The sequence below is a fragment of the Centroberyx affinis genome, unplaced genomic scaffold, assembly GCF_046629955.1.
Source record: "Centroberyx affinis isolate AG114_WGS23_722 - 3 ecotype Tasmania unplaced genomic scaffold, CSIRO-AGI_Caff_v1 ptg001928l_1, whole genome shotgun sequence".
Taxonomy (NCBI): Eukaryota; Metazoa; Chordata; class Actinopteri; order Beryciformes; family Berycidae; genus Centroberyx; species Centroberyx affinis.
The window spans coordinates 47,554-72,577 of NW_027280290.1; the positions used below are offsets into that span (position 1 = coordinate 47,554).

Below are 25,024 nucleotides of genomic sequence, written 5' to 3' on the forward strand. Positions count from 1 at the left end.
ACCGTAAGTGTCTGATCTCCATCCCATCTCTCCTGCCATCTCTGCACCATTTTGGTTAATATTACCTTAGCCTCTGCTTTACTTATCTTAACTGATACAAATATCTTCTGTGATAATGCTTGTTTAGCCAAGTTGGGATTGGTTAAAATGTACTTCGCTCACACCAAGGCTATTGAACGCAGGATTCACTTACAGGCTACAGGCTTATTACATCACCTCTGAATTAACTACAGGCTCTTGGGACGCCTGTACCCAAAATGCCACCAATTGTTTTCTGACATTTTTTCCTCACAATTCTGACTTTATTTCTCGGAATTCTGACATTTTTTCTCAGAATTCTATCTTCATCTTCATTCTTCAAACATCTTTAGAGTTCCAAAAACAAAACAAAACAAAAAAAAAACAGCCAAACAATCACACTGTGAATAGAAAGACCTATACACCATTATTTGTTGCAAATCAATCAGCTGTTGCAAATCAATCAGCTGTAGTTAAGATTTGCACTAAATTATGGTGTAAATATACTGTAGGTCTTTTTGGAACTCTTAAGAACTGGTCCCCACTGACTTCAGTTGTTTTGGAGAAGGCTGCTATGGAGTTGTGCTGCAACCTCCCTGTGTGTTATATGGACAAACTTCACCTGTGTTTCAACTGGCATGAGGGTGAGTAGATGATGACAGAATTTTCATTTTTGGGTGAACTATTCCTTTAACAGCAGTGAAAACCTCCTAAGTTTATTTTTTTTCTGCATGAAATTCGATGCCTTCTCCCGCAGTGATCTTACAAGTAAAAAAAAAAAGTGAAACATTTTGTTATATTTTTAGTCTCATGAAAATGAATACGGGTGTAAAATTATTGCCCTTAACTATGTCCAACACTGATATTGACTATTTTTGCCTTTGAGGGTTCCTCTGTTTTGCTTTTCTTTATTTGTTGAGGTGGATCTTCTTTTTTTCTTTCTTCTTGTTTTTCTATTTACATTGTTTCACTCACTTTAACAACAAAATGTTTGGCAAATGGGATCCAAAAAATTCTTGGGCAAAAAAAAACAAAAAAAGATAATAGATCCAGTTAGCATCGGAAAACATTTGAGAGGACAATTATACACCTGATCTTTTTATGTGTATCTTTTTCTTCTATTTATGCGTAATTGTCTTGTATTGTTTTTATCTGCAATGGACCTCTTTTTTAAGATGAGTCTTGAATAAAGTTTGAGTTGAATTGATTATACACAGATCAGAAAGTGGAATTGGAGGTGCAGTGGGCATACCCCCTTCATACAAATACAACACGGCGCTCACACACACACACACACACACACACACACCCACACACACACACACACACACACACACACACACACACACACACACTGTGTCATGGGGATTAGCTCAAGTAAATTAATTTATTCCAAACTGTTTATGAGTTACAGTCATTTAGGATCCATTAACTGGCAAAAAATCAAAAAATAAGAAATCATCATCACATTCTCTTAGCAAGGGAGCAGGTATTTAGTTGACCCATGCTTAATATCAAAGGCCAATTTAAAATGCACCACCTAAGAGTATGTTGGTTTTAATAAAAAAGAAACAACCCCACCTCCCACCCCCACCCCCTATAAATACAAATATTACATTGGAGAATTTCTTTCATCACAGCACAATTCAATCTTTTAAATCAAACCACAGAAGCTACTATCTCCTTCTTCTGGATATGGAATCACAACCTTTCAAAAAAGCAAAGTGACAGTCATTAAGTGTAAAATCAGAGAGCTGTGATGTCGACTCCTGTTATCCCAGCATCCTTTGCCATGGCATAGAAGTGGCCTTGTTTTTCAAACAGGTTGCTAGGAGAATCAAACTCCACTATTTTGCCAGCATCCAGCACCATAACCCTGTTAGAGAGAGAGAGAGAGAGAGAGAGAGAGAGAGAGAGAGAGAGAGATGGTTACCAATGGTATACTTTCCGTTCACAACGGACCCGACAAGGTCAAGTTGACAGGCAGTCATACAATGGAGGTCCTGACCACGCATGTCGATGTCAGGCCCTAGCAAACAAGACTGACAGGAGGTTCATAGTCAGATTTACTATCAATATATTAATATAATAATGTAATAATAATAATGTAGTGCACTAGATTTTGTTGTTTGATATTTTTTTATAACGGGATACATTAAGTGGGGAGTTTAAACTTAGTTTAGTTTAAATGTAGGAAAAGAGAATTATTCAGCAGTAGCCATATCTATTGTTACTGTTACTGCTGAAGGTTCTGATACGATGCTGTTGAAGTCTCCACTGACTGACAGTGACATCATAATGATAATGATAACATGCATTTCCACAGGAAATATTGCAAAATAATCTAAAATGAATAAAACATGTCAAAATTACAAAAAAGAGGAAACAACCAGTCAAAATGCAAGCTTCAAAAGGAAGTGTTGGAAGACTTTAAAGCCTGGCAGATCCTTTCATGTCCACAGACATGAATGCCAGTGTCTCACACAGATGTGGCCATCTGGCTTCTACCCTGACCACTGACATGGGCTTTCACACCAGAAGCGACAATGTGCATATTTTGCGCAAGGTACAGCAAGCTGGCAAGCTGGAATCTCAGCAGGCTACAGAAACATATTTTCGCCTTTCCAGATGCACTAGCGGGGTCACCAGCAGTTTATTAAACAACTTAAACAGCCTATGGGTTAGTTTTCTGTAAATAGTCTGTTTTAAGTGGTGTAGATAGAGCAGCTGAAATAATTAAACAATGATACTCCTTGGTGCTCCGGCGTTTGGTGTGAAAGCCCAGTGACACAGCAGACACATAAAAAGTTCTTTTGGAACAGTAGATCTAAAGATCTACAAAAATAAATAAATAAATAAATATATGATTTAGGCAATATCAATGAAATCTCGGTTGTTTATTAGAATTTATGTATTTTTGTTTAACAGAACTTAGTATAATTGATTTAATTGTTTGACTTGGTGGAATTGTTTATTAACTGCTTTTAATTTATAGTTTTTGAAGTTAGAATAACTTAATTATTATTTTATTTATTATTATTTATTTGAACTATTGCTTACTGTGCCACCACATGCTGATTTGTTTATTATATCGTTTTGTTAAATGTTCTGTACCGTGTCTCAGATATGTGTTGGTGCAGCAACAAATTAATTTACCACTGGAACAAAAAAAGTATCTTAGCCCACATGAAAACATGTCTCATAAAAGAAAAATTCCTCATACTCAGTAGTGTGGATCGGAGCTATCAAAAGACCATTTATGGACTCATAAATATGCAAAAAACAGGAATAGGAAGGAATAGGAATGGATAGAACGAATGCACACCCAGCAAGCTGCAGACATGAGGCTTTTGTAAAAGAAAATGAAGCAAATTCAAGTTGCACACTCTTTTCTTTTAGCTTTGTACTTTACTGGCTCTACCAACCATTTTCAGAGACAAGGCCTTCATCAGGGTTTGACATATGCCAAGAAAACATCAACATCAACAACTGAGAAACACATTCATTCACCTGGAGCTGTCCATGATGCTGTGCAGGCGGTGGGCAATGGTGAGCACGGTGCAGTGGGAGAACTCTTTGCGGATGGTAGTCTGAATCAGGTTGTCCGTTTCCAGGTCCACGGCTGCCGTGGCCTCGTCCAGGATTAAGATACGAGACTTCCTCAGCAGGGCCCGGGACAGACACAGCAGCTGCCTCTGGCCGACACTGCAGAGAGAGATGGAGGTCAAATAAAGTACAACACAGACACTCATGAGCACATGCTTCAAATATATTTGAGGCTTTTACAATTCCTGACATAAGATATGTGAGGACAAGCTGGCAAAAACATTGAGTTGTGTGGGGGTTGTGCAGCAGCACAAAGTGGTGACTGTGAATGGGTGCATTCCAATCTGTTAGAATTGGATTGAGCCACAGACCTCCCAGACCTTTAATAACAAAGTAATTGTCTGAGGATTCTGAAAATCATCGCACTGGAAGGCACTAATTACTAGTTGCAATGTATCTGGAATGCTGTAAGTATTTGATGTTTATTAATTGGCTGTGTCTGTACACAACCAATTAACAAAGTCACCTCACCACAAGCTCATTTGATGGAAACATGACGGCAGAACACAAAACAGCAGTGAATAACTAAAGCACAACCTGTGCAGCAGCAGGATTAGCAATGAAGTGTGGCAAACAGGACTGGCACACTGTAGTGTTAATTAACAATAGAAAATATGTCATGATGCAGTATTGATTGAAAAGGTTGAGACCAAGATGTTATAGATAAGAACTGAATGAATATTGTTAAGGATAAAACAATAAATAACTACAACAAAAACATATTTAGGATAATAGAACAAAGAAGTAAAGATACAGTGTCTTTATCATGCTAATATCCAATTACTATGCAAGAATTAACGCCATGCTGATTTTTGTCAGATGTAGACATTACCAGATGTCTGTAGTTTACAGCATCTGGCCATAACATTTGTTCAGTGCCGTTCACCACTATGTCGACTGTATATTTGTGTACTGGATTAACCGACCTGAGGTTCTCTCCTCCCTCTGCGACTTCATGTTGTAATCCTTTCTGTAGCCCTGTTACATAATCCTTCAGATGGGAGAGCTCCAGTACTCGCCAGATCTCCTCATCACTGACTGTCTCAAATGGATCCAGGTTCATCCTCAGAGTCCCAGAGAACAACACTGGGTCCTACAAACACAGGCTTAGAATAAGTAAATGTATTGTTTGAAATTAAACTCTGTGTGTTAGTTAGTGTGTGCACATTTTGTGTGTGTACCTGTGGTATGATAGTGAGTCTGCTTCTCAGGTCGTGCAGGCCTATTGTAGAAATATCTGTCCCATCAATAAGGATACGACCATCAGCAGCCTCAATGATCCTGAACAGGCAGTTAGTCAGGCTTGACTTCCCGGCTCCAGTCCGGCCCACTATACCAATCTGAATGCACAGAGAGAGGGCGAAACGTCACAGCTGATCATTCATGTACATTTCATAGTCTTCAGAAACTGGCCTAACTAATTTATCAGTGTATTTGTGTGTTGTGTGTGTATGTACAGTATGTGTATGTGTGTGTGCATTCTGAAAAACACAAACTTAAAGTGATAATCTGCAATTTTCTCACGTAAATAAATGTACGTTTTGCTACTTTCTATCATGGATTGATACCATATTATACTGATATATCCAGTTTGTGAAAGCATTTGCTGTTTTAAACACCTAGTACCAAGTGGTACTTTCATGTCTCTCTCTATTTTCAACTTTCAACTTCGTATTCAACCCCCCAAAAAACATCCTTTAACAGTAACCTGCTAATGTAGTTTTATTGCTAACGTAACTGTAAGCAGTCACTGTCGTTTGTTGATATATTGTTATTATCCTTTGAATATTGCTTGCAACTATCAATTGTAAGAGATAAGCATTAGGGTAATGACCCAACAGTTGTTTTAAAAAACATGTTTGATACATGTATATACTGTAGATAACCATGTCTGTAGACATGGTTTATGAATCGAGGACATAGATCTGGTGTAGTTTTATGTCGTCTTCTGTTTTCTGTTCTCTAAATGTACCTGTATGTACAGAGAGCATAGTTACCTAACACAGCACATATGGGAGAGGTAACATTATCACCCACCAGCTCTATTTATGATGATTATGTGGTCTTTATCTGGCAAAAGTCTCACATCAGGAATGATCAACGTGTTGTTTTGATGCACCATAGCAAAAGTATTAACGTTGATGGTAATAATCTTTAAGTCATAAGTCCAGAGTGTACATGCTGATCTCAAGCCATTACCGTGTTTCACTTCTGTGTTGAAACTTGTTTCTAGTAACGTTATAAAACTCATGCCATTAGATGACTCATGATTTGGATTTGTACGCACACACACACACACACACACAAACACACTAACATACAGTATACAGACATAGATTCGCACACGGACCTTCTCAGTGCTGTTGATGTCACAGGTGACTCCATGCAGCACCAGGTCTAATTCGGGTCTGTAGCGGACCTTGTAGTTTTCAAACCGTAGCCTTCCTGCCTCAGGCCACTTCTCTGGAGGCCGAGTGTCACTTACCCACTTAGCCTGTGGAATCACATACACACAGAGTGTAGCTGCTTAAAGGTGGATAAGTTGTCAAGCCAAGCCTTTTACACAATACGATAATCAACTTCATAGCATGTCCTTCCTTGATCTAAGCTACTGCCGGGCCCACTTGTTTCTAGTAGAGACTATATCCTACTCTACTCTCTTAGTGGATTCAGAAGGGGTGAGTACTTTTACAACACTCCTGTTTCATTTAAGGGAAATGCATGCAAACACCAGATTCTTAAATACTGGTGTAGAGCCTGTAAGTTGTGCCAAAATCACCCTACCTGATGACTATGTACTGTAAGTATCTAACGCTAAGGTCACTGAATGTATTGACGTTCCACTGAGGGATGAGTAATAACATACCTTCAGGTCACGTGTTCTAATGAGTTGCATATTAGCTATATACAACTGAATGGACATTGGATCCCTTGTTGATAAACATGCACATACTAAAAGGGTGTGAAAAATATCAGTCTATAATGGACACAAGCTGGAGACACTGCTTATAAAGACATATGCTTGGTAAAAGTTACCTGCCTTTACACTGTGCCAAAAGTTGAAAACTTTAAAAAGTTAGTCACCACATAGATCAGAAAAATGAAAGGAAACTAGAGCCAAAATATGTAACACTGACCAACTTTTCAACCCCTCTATCTTCATAGCAACTATTGTGTGTATCCAAGTAAAATGGTTGGAATTTGGTCTTGGTCGTTGATCTTTTATAGTACGCCTACAGGTCAGGTGGGGGTGATCCTTGGTTGCAGCCCTAGTCTTGTGTGTTCTTTTTTGTATAACTTTGTATGTTGTTTTTACTCTGTACTGTTTGTTATTGTGCTGTTTCTTTGCTTTGACCTGCCAAGGGACTACAGATGTGAATTAGCTTATAGCTATAATCTGGTACGGTGCATCAAATGGTGACATTTATGTTTGAACTCCACATTGTCCCTTTTAAATAAATAAATAAATAATAAAAGTACACAGAGCGTGGGTACAGAAAGTAACAAGAAGTACAGAAAAGCTTCCACATACCTCGTTCTCAAGCTCTGCGTATTCGCTGACTCTCTCCACAGCTACAATATTGGTCTCCAGCTCTGAGGTCATCCTCACCAGCCAGTTGAGGGTCTGGGTTACCTACAAAGCCCCAATGGGGAAGTGAGTGTGTTAATTCACTTTATCAAATAGCTTTATCACCACAACCAGCATCACTGTTATCGCTGTTGTCATCATCATTACTGCTATCATTGAGTAGTGTGTGTGTGTGTGTGTGTGTGTGTGTGCACGATGAGCATGAGTATATGTTGAGTACTGACATTGAGGGCGTAGGATATAGACATGCCAACCAGACCACTGTCCAGTGACTCTCTGGCGATGACAGCAAGCAGAGCGGCAAAAAACACTACCAGGTTCCCCAGGAACTCCAGACGGATGGCCAGCCATCTGTAGCATGCACAAAACACACACACACACACACACACACAGATAAGGGTTTCATCATTCATCAATATATCGAAAATCCCATGAGTACGAGTGTGCATGTATTTGTGTATGTGTGTGTCAGAGCATGTGAGTGGAGAGAGTTGAAACCCTACTCAATATTTTGCTCATGTGCAGTCAAGTATAATAATAGGCCATTTTTGATAATGACAGGATGGAACATCCATTTTGAATTCATCAGTTGGTTTCCTATCTGTGATCTTAGTGTTAGCATTCAGTAAATGGTTTGGTTTGGAGAAGTAGGGCATTCTGGTTGGAGCAGAGCAGAGCAGCCTGAGCGGAGCAGGATCTTATAAAATGTGCTCCTCGCTCACATGAAATTATGTCCGCTCTGCTCCGCTCACATGGTGTGTGGGCAGATGCAATAGTTGTTCCAACAGACCTGTTTGACACTATCCATGGGTACACACTCTTGAGGTTTTCATCAATGGTTATTTCATTGTGTTTCAGGAACCTTTCCTGATGTCCATAGGCTCTGATCACTGACAGACCTGACACCGTCTCGCCAAAGTGGGAGTAGATGGGAGAGCGAGACACTGAGTCCAGCCGACGCAGCTGCCTGGAGGTCGCTACATAGAAACGCTGGGAGTAGAGAAAGAGAGCAATAGAAAACAGTAGAAGGTTGAGATGGATGCCCTTTATGTGATGATGGGAGCAAGTCACCCTCTTTCTCTTAGACTCACTGTTTACATTTCTTTTCTTTACATTACTTTTCAAGAAATGCTGCCCCTACTTCACCCTCCTTTCTCCTACTATGTTTTTCCTCTCCTTTTCCGATCCAATCTTCTTCTGCTCACCTGTACAAAGTAGTAGACCACGGCCAGGGGGATGATGATGATGGTGAAGAAAGGTGTGGCCAGACAGATGACAAACAGCGTCCCCACCACGCTAAGCAGACATATGATCCAGGAACGGAAGGACTGGGGAATGGCTTCGTCCACTGTGAATATATCCTTTAGAACACACTGCCATGTTATAACTGACCTTCTAGGCCTCTTTTATGTACCAACATGCTATTTTACCACTATGTGAGAAAAATACACTGTATGCTCAGTGTCATCAATGCGCTTGGCATGATGAAGATAAAAATAAAATGGGTTTCTAACCCTTATCCAGCTGATTAAGGGTCTTAGCATCATGAAAGGGCAAATTATAATTCCCACCTTTGCAAAGCGGTTGACCACCCTTCCTGTGGGTGTAGTGTCAAAGAAGAGCATGGGAACTCGCAGTATGTTGTTAAGCAGCCTAGAGTGCAGGATACGAGATGCAGCGATCGAACCATTGGCTAGGAGCAGGGTGCCAAGGAACACAAAGACGCCTGACGGAGAGTGAGAGAGAGAGAGAGAGAGTTTCAAAAGCCTGTAATTGCACCTTCATTCAACAAAAAACATGATACTTTCGCCAAAAAAGCATGACTAGGTTGAGAAAAAAGAACATTTTCAGGTCTGTGTGAAGCAGTGAGACTAAAGTGTACTTTTCTCCAAAATGGTCAGTACTTACAGAATATTCACATTCTACAACTCATTGTAATTGTCAGCGCACTTCATGTTAAAAAAAGAACATTGACTAAGGATTTACAATCATATGTTTACAATATTCGTAATAATAGAATTCTATGAGATCACTGTGAAAAGTCTTTTGGCAGTCATTGTATGCATTCAAATTGACAAACAGGCAAGACGATTGCTATCAGTTGGGATAGACAACATGACTATCCCAGGAGGCAGTTGCATAAAGCTAGTTTAAGACTAGTCTAAGCTGGTCTTAGATTCTCAGGTTGGACTAGGCTAATTAAGACTGTCTGTTACTTAAATATTACGACAGACTTATTTTGAGGCAGGAAAGTTAGCCACCTTCCCCCTGGCTAATCTTGAGTTAAGAATTTTGTTGTTATGGCAACAAGTCGGCCTAACTGTCAGAGTGGGAAGTTTAAATACTGAAGCTGTTTCATACAAGATGACAAATCTTTGGTTTTTGGAAAGAGCCTGAACAAGAGAGTGTTTAGAGAGAGAAACATTAGAGATCTACAGCAATCAAGAAGTAGTATCAAGAACAGGTCAATATAAGAGTCTATAGCAAGTTTGACTTAAGATCACATTTAAGTCTAAAACTAGGTCTATCTTTATGCAACTGGCCCAGTTGTAAGGTAAAAAGGAAAGAATACTTTATATTTATTTATTTATTTATTTATTTAATTATTGGGGCACTTTCAGTTTCCATAAATCATGTTCTCAGCATTATTTGACAATCTTCAAGGTTTTTGGTGTTTTTGCCAGTGAGGTGACTAAACAGACAGCTGCACTCCCAGGAAATTAGATTGAGCTTTTCTAACAATTGACCAAAACACTAGGTCCCCAACAGTCGAGTGTTCTCACCCTTCCCTTTTCATTTAAATCAATGTAAAAGTATCTCTGCCTCAGCAGATCCAACCTTGAGGTTTTCAGTATCTTGAAAAAGCTCATCCTGTCTGTGGAAACTAATGTTTGAAGGATGCAAACAGTCAATATAATGCTGAAAACCAAAAATGTTAAACATAACAGTAACAAAGGAGGTAATTCGGGCATTAGAAAAAAAAAAATAGCGCATTAATATAGGGCCTAAGCAACTACTTGTTTTCTTGCAATGAGTCTAACTGACCTCCTGTCAGTGCTTACCCTGAGCCACCCCCAGTGCTCCGAACACCCCCACTCTGGTGTCCCTCTTCCAGGTGGGGTAGGTCATGTTGTAGTAGTCCACTGCATCATTGGTCCAGTCACTCAGCCACAGGTTCTGGCCAATGAAAGCCACGTTCTGGATGAAGTAAACCAGGAAGACTATGGCGGAGTATCCCCAGCCCATTGCACGCAGGTACTGGAGGTATAAGGAGAACTTCACCTGGACATTAGACACGGAAGTAAGGCTTAGAACACAGCTGTAGATGTGTGTGGCCATGTGTGTACATTGGATTGATGTGATGCATTTGAAAGAGTGTATTAAACTTATTAAATTAGCTCAATTTACCTGTCCTGTTTCCATAGTTTCCTTCTCTATCAGCCTCTGGCCTTTCTTTGATTCTTCAACAGCTGCTGTTTTTTTAATAGAACTATTCTTCCTCAGCCTGACACTGGACAAGAGAGAGAAAGAAAAATTAAAAAGAAAGAAGAAAACAATACATTCAGTGGAATTATAAAGTGTATATCTTTCTCTGCTGAGCATGAAAAAGACAAATGAGTGTCAATTTTATGGACACAAGTCTTACAGTCTGACAGATCCTCTTAATAATGACCGTAATGTATCCTAATGGAAGCCCCCCTCCCCTCCACACACACACACACACACACACACACACACACACACACTCACACTCACACTCACACTCCTCCCTCCCTCCCCCACCACTTTCCTCCTCTCTAACCTGCCGTTGCGCTGGCTGCGGCGGATGCTGCTCTCTCTCTTGAGTGTGACAGAGACAACGTCGTCCAAAGGAGAGTCGGCTTGAGGGTCCTCTACTTCAGGGACAAGCTCAACCTCTGCAGTATCGATGCCAGGCTCTGAACACACATGAATGGTTACATATAGTACCTGTAGATGCATCAGGCATATAGTACACACACACACACACACAGATGGAGGACAGCCACAAAAGTGCAGTACTTTGTGCAGCTGTAGTCCATAATGCAGTGAGAAACCAGATGTACCTACCTGCCTCTGTCTGGGTCTTATTGCTTTGCTCTTTGGCGTATGTGTCTAGGAAGTCAGAGAAGGCTCCCCTTCTGGCGCGGAGGCTGTGGTAAGATCCCACCTCGGACACCACCCCATCCACCAGCACCACTATCTCATCTACATAAGGCAGGAAGCTCACTCCATGAGTCACCAGGATACGAGTCTGTACAGACAAAGACATTTTGAGCCTTGGCGGTCAAACTGTGGGTCTCTTCTGAAAGCAAAAACTGAAAATAGAAATGTGTTCCAAGCTTGACGCAGGCCAATGTCGCTGGACTCATTAGAACAGTATATCCACCATCATGTGTTTTTACTAAGCTACCTATTTCCTCCATTATGCTATATATACCTCCATTATGCTACATATCCATTTTGGTAAAAGTTCATCATTCAAGATCTTTAAAATATTGAGAATCCAGTCTGTAAAAGTGTTTCATCAACCAAAGACTTATGTTACCTACTTACCAACTTTTAAAAGTTGTGCTTAATTTGTCAATATTTTGTATTATCAATCATTTTGCAAGAGTAGGAATAATTATTTTCAAATGGTGGCTGTTAGGGTTAGGGTTAGTAGAGTGAAACTCTTAGGTATTGATCAACACTTAAAGTTGGACTCTGACCTTATCCCTGAGAAGTCCATTGGGTCCAATCACTTGGTCAAAAAGATGGTTGCCCACATGAGAGTCCACGGCAGACAGGGGGTCGTCTAAAAGGTAAATATCAGCCTGGCTGTAAGCTGCTCTGGCCAAGCTCACACGCTGTTTCTGACCGCCAGACAGGTTGATGCCCTAAGCACCGCAGAGGAGAGGAGAGGAGAGGAGAGGAGAAAATAGAGCAGAGGAGAGAAGACAACAAAATAGAGCAAAGGAGAGGAGAGAAGAACAAAATAGACACATTATTAGCCTTAAAGTGATGTTGACCTTTGGTAGTACTTTGGGCTGTGTAGCTTCCTGGCCTGCTGCGGTAGAGGCGATAGAAGAATTGCATTCACTGCCATTATACGGCAAAACAGGTCTCAAAATCACACTTCTAGCACATAAACAAATGCGAACAAAGCAGATTCTGACAATATATGAAAAAAAACTACTCATCTTGCTGAATAGTGGTTAAGTGAATTGCTTTCTTTATGTTTGTTAAACCTTTCAGTTTGAAAAAGTGTGAAACTGAAATCCAGTTGGAAGAAACTTATGTCGATGGAACGAAGAAAATAATATGTTTACCAATAATTGTAAATAGTAATTGTAAATAATTCATTATTTATTATTAATTATTAATTATTGTAATACAAAAAACAGTGAAGAGTGTCTGTCTGTCTCCCACCTTTTTTTTTTGCCTCTTTACAATTATTGATAAATGCACTATTCTCTTTGTTCCATCGGCTTAAGTTTCCTCTGATCGGATTTTGGCGTTACCCTTGTTCAATCATTGAATGGAGAGGGAAAAAAACACAATTCTCCAATCGCCTCTTGCTTTTGGACCAACTGAGGCAAATGTTGGCTGCATTTTTCAGTGTCTTTCAGTGTCTAAGTTTGTGTTCCCATAGAATGCCCAGAGTGCAGACACATAGGATGACACACACACACACACACACACACACACACACACACACACACACACTCACACCAACATCACCGCTGCCACCACCATCATGTCAAAACCCTTGTCAGCAATCTCCAGACAGCCTAATCTCTCTCACCTTCTCCCCGATCTCCGTGAGGTCTCCCCCAGCCAGCAGCTCCAGGTCGGGCACCAGGGCACAGGCCTGCAGCACCTGCTGGAACCTCCTGTCCTCGTGGGCCGAGCCAAACAGGATATTGTCCCTCAGAGTAGCGTTTTGGATCCAGGCCTGCTGTGGCACATAGGCAAGTGAACCCTGGAAGGAAAGACATTGAGAGTCTGGTGAAATGTTCCCTCTAAGCCAGAGGTGTCCAGTCAAGGCTTAATGGTCAAACAGGGTGAAATAGTGAGAGAGACAAGAAGTAACACTCTTGAAGCACTTGGTGTTCTCTGAAACAAACAGATATTTCTCTGAAATAATGTGATTTTGTGAGTTAGTGCCATTATTAATCATTCATTATTCTAATATATTTTGGTACATTTGACTTTGAAGAGGGTTTGTAGTGACTGGAAGGATGGAATCAAGTTTAAAAATATAACCTAAAAGTACTTGGTGTCCACATTGCTTGTCCAGGACTATGTGTGCAAACATATTTGAATTAAACGTGCTACATGTAACATTTTTCAACATCAATATATGATTTTCAAATTAATTGTAATATCTTGGTATAATTACTGTAAACAAATGAGATAATGGTGGAGACAAATGGTAGCATCTAGTGGTAGATGCCCCCCCCTCACTTTCTGAAACTCTGAAAGCTTTAGCTCAGTTTGCTCTGGAAGAACAGCGCCCTCTTCCTGTTTTGTGCCATAAAGCAATCCAGCAGATTTCCCGCCAAATCTGACCCAGTGGCACACAATGTAAAATGCAGTGTAGAGGCCACTAGAGGCTGGCAGTCTTCATAGCGAAGGTCTCGTTTGCTTACAGTAATTATACTACTACATGTCTCAGAATTTATGTCGTAATGATTTATTGAGCTTAAAATGCTACATGTAGCGCCTTTAATATTGTTAAACAGATATGAAGACGTGTGAAGTGTAACCCTAACCTGTATGTTGACAGAGCCTTTGATACTGTGCATCTCTCCCAGTAGGGCTGACACGAGAGACGACTTCCCAGAGCCGACCGCTCCCACCACTGCTACCAGCCGGCCAGGCTTAATGTCCAGGGACACACTGACAAGCACACACACGCACACACACACACGCACACACACACACACACACATGCACACACACACACACGCACACACACACACACACACACACACACACACACACACACACACACACACACACACACAATAAAAATATGTTTAGGATAATTTAATACACCAGTGTGTTGTAAATGTGTGATGTTGCCTGTGAAGCAACAAACTTACTTCCTCAACACAGCCTCAGCTTCTTTCTCCCAAGCAAATGAGCCATCACACACACTAACAGCAGTATCTAATAGATGGAAACAGATGGACGGAGAGATGCAATTAGATGGACAGAAAGAAGGACAGACATGTACACACATACACACACACACACCACAAACACACCACAAACACACAGGCACATGAAAGATCATTGCATTTGTTTATTAGACCTGGTCAACATTCTGTTAGGGGTTCCGGTGCAAGTGCTGATTGTGGACCTACTGAAGCTGGGGTCATGGGACACGCTGTCACTGTCAAGGTCTTCACCTCCCAGAAACTTCTCCAGGCGCTTCCTAGACACTGTCGCCTGCAGAGTCAAACAACTCGGTTAGTCAGATATGAACAATTTTAGAATAGGTTCAGTATGTTTGCATGCGTGTGTGTAAGTGCATCCTTACTTGCACCATCGCGGCAATGAGCATGGGCAGCGTGGCAAGCGGAAAACGAAGGATGTTGAAGAGAGAGATGGAGGTGAAAGCTTTCTCAGCATTCAACACGTTTTCTGAGCTCACCCCCACAAACACTGCAAAGGTGGCCAGAGAGACCTGCAGAAAGGACACGGTTAGTATATTGAGAAACAAGGTTGCAGATACTGGTAAGACCGTCTTGTCTCAAATCTTTTCATTTCTGTCCCTGTCCCTCCCTCCCTCTCTTTCTGACACTCTTTCTCAGCACTCACCAGAGCTGGAGCACAGGCAAAGATGAAGGTGGAGACAGAATTGAGGTAGGCAAACTTCCTCATGACAATCAGTTCCTCCTCCCTAATCCCCTCCACCTGCGCCTGGAAGGATGGCTCCCACGCATACAGCTTCAGGATCTAATGGACAGACATTAGGGAGGGGAGGAGGGGGCAGAAGGCAGTGGAGCACAAAGAAAAGGAAGGGTGTTGCATCACTCGAGGAACAGGGGAAAAGCATTCATACCTTCTGTAGTCAAGGCCAAAAATCCACAGGTGGTGGACACATTACAATAAAGGGCACCACAGACTGACATTTCTGCTTTTTCCTGAGGCATGAAAGCTTTTCTACTAAGGAAGGACACACTTACAATTCCCCGCCTCCACCCATCCTGCTGGACCATTATTGAATAGAAAAGCACAGGTAGTGATCTTACAGCAGCTACCTGAAACGATGGGGTTATTAACTCACCTTGATCCCATTCAGTATTTCATTCATGATTTTCAGTCTCTTGTCTTTGAACTTCATGTTTTCAACCTGAGGAGAAAAGGAAAAACAAAATTGTATTGCATTAGGCTAATTGTTATCCCAATACCTACAGGTGGTGGACAAAATAACACCTAATATTATATTAATATTAGGTATAATAAGGACTAGGGCCATCCTTTGCCTTCAGAACAGCTTCACTCTTCCTTGAACTGCTTTCATACAAGTCCTGAACAGTGTCCAGTTGTTTGAGGGATGAATAAGGTAGACATCTACTCCACACTCTGGTGATTGTGGAGGCCATGGAAGGCATTTCACTTCATCCTGGTGTTCAGGAAACCACTCTTGAATTTGTCTAACAGTGTGTATGGGGGCATATCATCCCTGAATATGGGAACATCATGGGAACTGTGATTTCATTTTCCTTGGTTGTTATATGACCATGCAGAGCAATCACTAGTCCTGCATGCAATGACTCACAAAAGATGGCTATAGCCTACTTATCATTGCAGATCCACCACTAGGCATCCTTTGGCTTTCTCCATATGTACTGTACATCCATCCAGTTGCAGGAAAAAATGTGATTTTGTATTTTTTTCCTTTGCTAAGGGATCCAGGTTTTCTGCACCTTGCACCAGGTATTTAGTCTGCCCTAAATACAAATGGTTTCTGCATTGTAGCCCCGCCATAAATACCAGCTTTGTGAAGCGCATGACTTTTTTGTTGAGACTGTCACATAGGTGTTGTTGGTAATTTTTGATGCCATATTTTTGTGGTGTTTAACAACTAACCTTTTAAGTGTCAGTCTGTCCCTGTCAGTGAGCTTTCACTTGCGACCAGTGTTACTCTTTGCTAATGACTGATTGTGTTTGGTATATGTTGTCATGATTTTCAAGACTGTATCTCTTGCCACATAAAACAATTTTGCAGTTTTTGTAACCAATGCACCTGCAATTCGGGCATCAACTATTTTACACACTCTTTGGAACTCTGTTAGTTGCCTCATGTTGCTTTGAAGACTCACATCTACAAGAGGTGATTATCAGACCTCTTTTACAGCTGGCACATACAGCAAATTGGCATTCAATTTAATATGACTCACCTGAGTAACTGCCTTTGTAATTGTGACTTAGTTACTTCAATGTCCTTTTTTACATGCTAATAGTTTGTCTGTATCCAAATGGCATGCTTAACTATTATTACCTGTATATGAAGGGTTTTATTCCTAAATTAGATATCCACCATTGGTGGATGACACCTACTTTTATTAAAAAAAAAAAAGAAAAAAGAAAAAAAATAAATAATTAAAACAAATGAGGGACATATCCTTGGCTGAAAATATCAGAACAGATTGGATCATCTCTTTTTTTTGGTTTGTTTTGTTTTTCAAAATGGATACAGTATACCATTTCAGTATAGAACTGCAACTCCAATAGAATCAAGAAAACACATACTATTGAAGAGGTCCAAACAAAGGGCCAAGTGGAGATTGTTATGGGATGGGTGGTGAAATGGGAAGTGAAATTGGTAATATCGGAAAAAATACAGGCAATCAAATGTATGTAAAAAACCTTTCCTGCTATTTAAATTCAGCATGTTATATGCATGTACACTATATACAAAAGTTGCACACTATATAATGTATGTGTGTGTATTTCTGATAACCTGGATTTTTCTGGCCTTGGTGGCTAGCAGTCCATTGATTGGCACCATTAGCACCATAACCGCCAGGCCGGCCAGCACAGAAGGCCCCAGCTCCAGCCACAGGAAAACAATACAGAGAACTATCTGCAGAGGACAGGACCACAGCAGGTGGATGAAGTTGGTCACATCGTTGAAGCGCTGGGCATCAGCTGACATCAGGTTTACTGTCTCCCCAACCGTTGATTCTTTGCGAGTGTCATTAGACACCACCAAGGCCTAGGAGAAGGGAGCAAGGAGGGAGGAAAGGAAAACAGAAGGAAAAAGGAAGAAGAAAAGTTGAAGAATTGAAGAAGAAAAGGTAAGAGTAAGAGTAAGAGACATTATAAGAGTATTTCCGATGAAAAGTTTGTATTTATACAGAGTCAATAAAAGACACACAGACAGAAGTTATTATTAACCCTCCTGAGCCTGTAATTGCTCAGAGCAGCAGGCACGGGTTCATATGGTCATTGGCCTTGAGGCCAAACAGTGAGGCAAATTGAAGGATGCTGCATCCAAACTACTGAGTCATTGAATTGTTGATTTAAAAGCCTATGTGTACTGTAAGAGTGACTGAGCTGTGACAAGGATCCCACACAGCAAATTTTCCAGTGTTGTGTTTTTAGTGACAATTAATTAGAAGGGTTAGTTGGAGTGTAGACTGTTCTCCCAAAGAGCTGATGTGGCTCTGGGGCTCTCAACACTATCTAAAAGAGGTATCATAATTGTGAAGGTGTGAACTTACTATAAACACTGGCATAGTGTTTATTTTTACACTCTCAGTCACTTCTAGGCTTACCTTCTTGTACACAGCAGCCATAATTGCGGTGCGGACCTTCATGCCCAGCACAAAGCAGCGCTGGAAGTACTGCTGCAGGAACAGAGACTGTAGAATGGCCACCAGCAGCAGCAACACCGCATACACGTAGCCCGTCCAGGTATGTATGGACATGTCTTGGGTGAAGGAGATCATCATTCTGGAACAAGACAAATCTGGAGTTCAAGGGACAGCTCAAAACATAATCATCTGGGACACCCGTTACTGTGTTCTCTCAGGACAGATTTGACTCAATGTACTAATAACGTTTCCTTCAACTCTCATCCTGTTCACCCCTGTTTGTTCTGTCCCCCTCTCTCTTTCTCAGACACTGATGGTATCTACTGATGCTTCAGTTAACCACTGAGGGAATAGTTAAGCTATGATTGAAAAAAAATAGGTTACTATGCAGTGTTATGTAGCTTGTTCCACTTTGCCATCAGTTTAACATCCTAACACCTTATCATCAAAGAGTTTCTCAACCCTGAGCCAATGACTGATGAGACTGATTTCATATTAAGGGAACAAACAGTTCCAGAGGCCACTAGGGCAACAAAAAAGTACAGATTTGAGGAAATATGCTATATAGAGCTGCAACGATTAATCGATTAATCGATTAATCGATTAGTTGTCAACTATTAAATTAATCGCCAACTATTTTGATAATCGATTAATCGGTTTGAGTAATTTGTTAAGAAAAATAAGTCAAAATTCTCTGATTCCAGCTTCTTAAATGTGAATATTTTCTGGTTTCTTTACTCCTCTATGACAGTAAACTGAATATCTTTGGGTTGTGGACAAAACAAGACATTTGAGGACGTCATCTTGGGCTTTGGGAAACACTGATCGACATTTTTCACCATTTTCTGACATTTTATAGACCAAACAACTAATCAATTAATCGAGAAAATAATCAACAGATTAATCGACAATGAAAATAATCGTTAGTTGCAGCCCTAATGCTATACCATATATAGATGTCTTGTGATGTGTCTAAGTATTAGATTAGGTTAGATTAGATATTGAACAATAAAAATATGCAAAAATCCTGTCAATAAAAACAATACACAGATTAAGAGATAAGGGAAATTGGCAATATCTGCTTTCACAGTAAAGTAAGTAAAATTAGAAATAAGTAAAATTATTCTAGTATCTGGAGGTATGATTTACATTTATTTAAAACTTGTAAGAGTTATGACTTACTTTAGGAGCTGAGGACCGGCAAAGGCCAGCAGGTCGGTTAGAAGTTTGAAGAAGGCTGATTCAATCAGAACCCCTTTAAAGGTCTTGTAAATAGTGGGAATGAGCCATGATTTAGGATAGTTCTCTTCCTCTTTATTCTTTTTTTCCTTCTTCTTGTCTTCTTTCTTTCCCTTTTCCTCCTGCAAAAAAATATATTTTAAATGTCTTTGTACACATATTGTGCACATACATTACCAGTCAAAAGTTTGGACACACACATTTTTCTTTGTTTTTACTATTTTTCACATTTTAGAATAACAGTAAAGACATCAAACTATGAAATAACACAAATGAAATTATGCAGTGACCAAAAAAAAGTGTTAAACAAATCAAAACTATCTTATAGTTTAGATTCTTTACAGAAGCCGCCCTTTGCCTTGATGGATAGGCAAAGGCTTTGGAAAGAAATTCATACATAGGCATCAACTTCAAAACAACTTTCAAGCATTTAAGCATAAACCTTTAGATCAAAGTGGCTTGAAGATAATGAAAAACATAATTCATTCAATCAGGTGTGTCCAAATGTTTGGCTGGTAGTGTCGGCTCTATGCATGTACCCAACAGTGCAATAAGTGCTATGATTAAAATGAAAGTGGGGAAAAAGGTAATTGAGTGGATAATTGCCTAAAAATACAATCATTTGGAGTGCTAGACGCTGTGCATGCATGTGTGCTATGCGTGTCCTGGTATGCTGTGTCCACTCTCACCATCATCAGCACATCCTGACTGACACCTTTCCCCAGGCTGTTGGACAGGCTGCTCTGAAAGGCCTCTTCCTGGGCGCTCACTCTGTTCTTGCCCCCTGTCGTCTTCTTCTTCAGCTTGTTTTGGAACCTGGCCCTGGCTGCACACAGCTCTGACTGCATGGTGCGCTGGAAATGCTTGTTGATATAAGCGGTGCTGTCCGCCTCTTTCAGATCCCACAGGTCCTCCTGAACCAGCGGCCGCTTGTAGCCTTTCACCATCATGCTGGAGAGAGAGGGGGAGAAGTGAGGAGGTGAAGGAGACACTGATAGTGCACAACTTGAAGGATCTTGGTGTGTGTGTGTGTGTGTGTGTAGTGTCATTTGAGGGGGATTGTTGGCATTCTTACTGTAGCAAACCTCTTATCAGTCAGAATTTACCTGTTCAACCAGTTGAAAGTGATTCTGCTCAAAAATGCTGCCCCTGCCTCTGGATTCTATGATTAAAAGAAAACAGCACACAGAATAAAGTTAACAGAAGGCTAAAATGATGGAGGGTCAGACTGGATAGAGCTAGGTACAGCGTGTGGGTCATTTGTTGCATTATTCCTAACTGTGTAGAATCCATACAAGCTCAGAGAAAACACATAACATGTGATTCCATCTGAGCGCTCAGGTACCTTCTTTACACGTTTCTCCGCTTCCCGAGGGACGTCGGCCAGAGCGGAAAGAACCAGTGCAATCAACTCCAGCCCAAAGGAAATGTAGAAAAGACAGAACCGAGGCACATCACGGATTTCTCCCTGGGGATAGATAGAGGTTTAAGGGAGAAGAGGGTGGATGGTGCATCACAGGTAGATATTGAAAGCTGCATCAAAACAAATAACTGCATTCTGCCTCAGTAATGGTTCCAATCTTCTTCTGTCTTAACCCCATTTGCTCCCAACATTATTACATCTCTCCCATACCAGTCTGAGCGCCTCTCGCAGAAGGGTCTGGAAGGGGAGGATGTCGCACACTACCAGGAGCAGCCAGAAGAGGAAGAGAGTGGCGGAATCTACCGCTCCATCCCTCCGCCTCACTCCTTCCTGGCACAGCAAGAGCAGGATCTACGGAGAAGGTCAAAGTGCAGAGCGGCAAATACCAGACCTTAGATTTACACATTATCCCTCCATGATGAGCAGCAAAGCAATAACAGAACTAATTTAAAACCTGTATGTATTTACCCATGAGACAGCGAACAGCACAGGGTTTGCATAGAATACACCAGCATTTTTCTCTGTTGAAATGGCGTCTCTTCCCGGGCCGTAATCCTCTCCTAATGTCACTGCCAGGCCCGCGATGGCCGACAGGAACAACAGACACACCACAAGCTGAGGGGAAAGACAGACATTATCAGCAAATGGCTCGTATGAAAAAAACAAACAATAAAGCCAAGTGAGCGAGCGTCAAACATGTAGAAACCATTGTTTTTTTTCCACAATTGTAATCCCTAACTGGACAGAAATCATATTTGCAGAGTTCTGTTCCAAAATGTGATTCTGGTAAAAAAAATTATTACTTCAGATTTATCATTCAATTTCACGAAAATATAGAGGTTTCATTATGTAAAATCCTCATATTACAATTTTGTGCTATCAATAATTTTGTAAGAGCAGCGCCACTTTTTTTTCAAATTTTCAAATTGCACTTTGTTGTTGTTGTTGTTACTATCATCAACATTACCTTCCTCCTCTTCGTCAGCACCATGGTTACTGGAACCAATTATTATATTAGCAATTTATTTACTTTTCCTCCTGCAACTGTTACCTGTTTGCAGAGGTAGAGCTTGGACAGGTGTTTTGTTTTCACTCCTCTGCTGAAGAGAGTTACCAGGTGCCGGGGGGCACAGAGCCACAGGGACGCCAGTGGGATCCAGACCAGCACCGTCTGCTCCACACACACCGGGAGGTCCGGGTCCGCTCTATCCAGGAACGAAGCATTCTGAGACACAGTGGCACTGGGGTTAGGTGTAGGCCTTTTATTAATATATCAGATATATGCAGTCATGTCGTCCACTGCTGATATTATGGAGGTTCCTCCTTCATCACATATGTACATATTTTGTTTGTTCATTTCGTTGTTGAATTATATGTTTTGTAATTCTTCATTTAAATTCCTAATGTATCCCAGCGTTTCCCCATCCATGGAAGAGGTGCGGCGGGTCACCCTGCCTTCAGAAAGAAACAAATAATTACATTAGTCTGGGTTTCAAAGGAGTTTTAGTGTCCCATAATGGTCTAAATGCTGTTTCAGAGGTTTTTTCCACTCTGACAGGAATAAATATCTGGGGGAAACGCTGAATACTTTTTTTGGGGGGGGATGAAAATGGTCAAATTTAAAGATATTGAATATCGGCACAAAATATGGTCTATCAGCAACTTCAGCCTAAAAATTTCGCTGAAGGCCTTGAAAAACCCATATCGATTCGGTTGAACCCTAATTGGTACACAACCCAGCATGCACAGATGTGCACACACACACACCAGATTAACCACATCAAATGAAGAACCCTACAAATGATTACAGCATCTTATAAGCACACAACAGCCCTCATAAGCTCTTGGAAAGTCAGACACAAACACACTCCCACCTGGGTAGCCCTGATGCTCACACTGCATTAAACCACAGGGACTGAACACCTCCCTGATTAGAAATTTAATCAAGACTGACTCACATGTGATTAAATCATAAGTCCCTGCTCACTGCTGTGTGCAGGAAGAGGAAAGAGAGGAATAAAGGGGGGGGGGAATGTGGGAGAAATGTGAGAGGAATGTGGAATAAAAGGAGAAAACATTAACCACATGATTTTTTTTTTATGTAAAACATTAAAAAGCAGGGGTAGGAAAGGGAAAGGAGGGGGAGAAGGACGATGTCAGAAAATGAAACCAGTTATGGCCAAGTTTATTGGAATGATCTTTGTCCTGTTTTGTTTTTGTGTTATTTATTTCATAGCCTACTTGTTTTTGGTTGTTTTTGTTTTTTTGTTGTTTTTGGTGAAGCCATTTTACATGTGTACTGTTGCTTTTTATTAATAACAGCAGCAGAACAGATTCCATGGCAAATTTCCCAATGGGGATAATAAAGCTAATAAAGGTCTTTGTAGCTTTCTAACAATTGAATTTCAGTTTGATTCCAAACTATTCTGTATGATGCCCTGACAAGGTTCCTGTCCCTGTAACTGTAAAGCGAGTAATTAAGAAAAAATCCTTGAGAAATGAAAGCATCACTCATTCAATGAGTGATGATGAGTTACATAAACATGGGCACTTGACAGAAGTGCTGAGTCATTAGTCACTCTCTGAGTTATAAAGTGGTAAAATAGAATGAAATGCTTTCAAATAAATCTAAATAAAACAATATTTTATTTATTAACAAATCTAAACATGTTTTGTTTTTTTTTTACTTTAAAACAGATTTCTTAGTTGTATTTTATACAACTACCAACATAACTATGTCCATCATATTGGTTGTAAATGTTTGACTGACAATGTAGTTATAGTTAGTAAGTGAACATATACTTCATATTTGTGCTGTCATGCATCAAAAGTCTGTCATTAATGTTTTGGGAAAACTGGAAAGTGATATAGATCCACTAATTAAGGCTGTGATTAAGGTAATTTCCCCCAGTCCCAGCATGCCTTCCCTTGGCTAACTCTCCCCCGTCTGTCACACTCACCCAGAAGACGGACCCACAGTACTCCTCCAGTGCCGCAGCAGGCATGGTCCCAGATGATCCGCTTCAATCCCCCTTAGATGACAAGACAACCAGACCCGTCTCGTCCACTCCTCCACCGCTGCCAAGGCTGGCTCAAATACTCACACACACACACTCCTGTCCACACACACTCCAGAGAAGACAATTGCAGGACGTGACTCAGAGAGACTTTGAGCCATGAGGCTTTTAAACAGGGAGCCGACCTCGCAACCTTGTCATTTACAGAGAGACAAAACTGCTTGTCTGTGAAGAGCAGGAGGGTTAATGCTTAACTTGAGTCTCGACTCATGTAATTCTTCCCTTTTTAGGCAGGAGATCTCAAGGATTGTCTTCGGGCAATAATACTAAAATCATTAGTGACTCCTCTGCTGCCTACGACTACAACATACGTTGCTCCTGATGAGTATGTGAGAAAACTCCCACCGCTGTAGTGAGAGAATCCAGCTCAGTAGCAGCCCACTGACACTCCTCGACATGCAGATGTGTCTAAAGTCCAACAGCAGGGGAAGAGGATTGCATGTGGGGGAAAGAAAACCAAAAAAGGAAATGTGGGTGGGGGAGTGAGGCTCATTAGGCCCCCTTTTCCTGTTGTGTTGCTAACTTCTCTCTGCGCCTGCCTCCACTCTCTCTGAACTGAGACCCATTTTCAAACTGCCGAGTCATGTCAGGCGGCAAGGCATTTGAATGACAACATAGAGTAAAAGCCACTGAAGTGTTACAATGCTACATGTGTTACAAAGATGCAATGCTTTGAAGTCTGTTCAAATGTGAGTCAGTGAAAATGCTGGAAGGTGAGGGAGGAGTATGACTGCTTGCCAGTGGGGTACTGTTTTGTTTTTATCCCACCCTCTCTCTTTTGCTCTCTCCCCCTGTGTTTCCTATACTTATATCATTGCCGGAAGGCGGCTGGACTACACTAAAATCTGTGAGACATGCAGATGCCATAAACAAGAGATTCAAACCAAAGAGAGATAGACTACAAATTAAGTTCCCTTGTCTGTTGTTGTGTTTTCTAGCTATTCAGGTCAGTCTCATTGGAAACAGCCAATGGAAGAGAAACAAATGACACATGACCAAACCTCTGTCTTACTGCGCAGGCTCTGGGTCTCCCTTATGTTTTTACCCAGTTTCCCCAAAGAGTGGTAAGTATGATATGAGTGCCCTACCCACTCTGCCTCACATGGCCCCCATCCAGACGCCTGCTGTAAACACAGTGGCAGCTTTACAACCTTGTACTGTATATCTCACTGTTAATGACCAGCAAACAACTTTAACAGAGCTCTATAGTAAATAAGCATGATAAACAAGATTATTC

General features: G+C 40.9%; 1 protein-coding gene across 1 annotated transcript; it reads right to left on the reverse strand.

Annotated features, from left to right (window-relative positions):
• Positions 1–1,711: 1,711 nt before the first annotated feature.
• On the reverse strand, positions 1,712–23,715 carry abcc2 (ATP-binding cassette, sub-family C (CFTR/MRP), member 2). The gene is made up of 32 exons (XM_071530466.1): positions 23,671–23,715; positions 21,762–21,935; positions 21,179–21,325; positions 20,921–21,061; positions 20,633–20,755; positions 20,394–20,449; positions 19,977–20,238; positions 19,231–19,409; positions 18,010–18,187; positions 17,193–17,447; positions 15,513–15,578; positions 15,044–15,181; positions 14,763–14,909; positions 14,587–14,671; positions 14,323–14,389; positions 13,990–14,116; positions 13,020–13,196; positions 11,944–12,111; positions 11,303–11,486; positions 11,016–11,151; positions 10,622–10,724; positions 10,276–10,495; positions 8,785–8,939; positions 8,419–8,574; positions 8,004–8,203; positions 7,438–7,564; positions 7,157–7,258; positions 5,975–6,118; positions 4,806–4,964; positions 4,551–4,717; positions 3,529–3,723; positions 1,712–1,894 (listed from the first exon to the last, which is right to left on the reverse strand). Exons 1-32 carry the CDS (start codon positions 23,713–23,715, stop codon positions 1,765–1,767), a joined length of 4,713 nt encoding a protein of 1,570 aa, XP_071386567.1. The 3' UTR covers positions 1,712–1,764.
• Positions 23,716–25,024: the final 1,309 nt, after the last annotated feature.

Bases quoted from the DNA above. Each gene is read 5' to 3' on its own strand.
- abcc2 (XM_071530466.1), bottom strand. From the start codon at position 23,715: ATGCCTGCTGCGGCACTGGAGGAGTACTGTGGGTCCGTCTTCTGG. The intron at 14,672-14,762 runs GTAAGGATGCAC...TTGACTCTGCAG, and splicing joins TCATTGCCGCGATGGTGCAA to GCGACAGTGTCTAGGAAGCG. The intron at 7,565-8,003 runs GTCTGTTGGAAC...TGCATGCTACAG, and splicing joins CCATGGATAGTGTCAAACAG to ATGGCTGGCCATCCGTCTGG.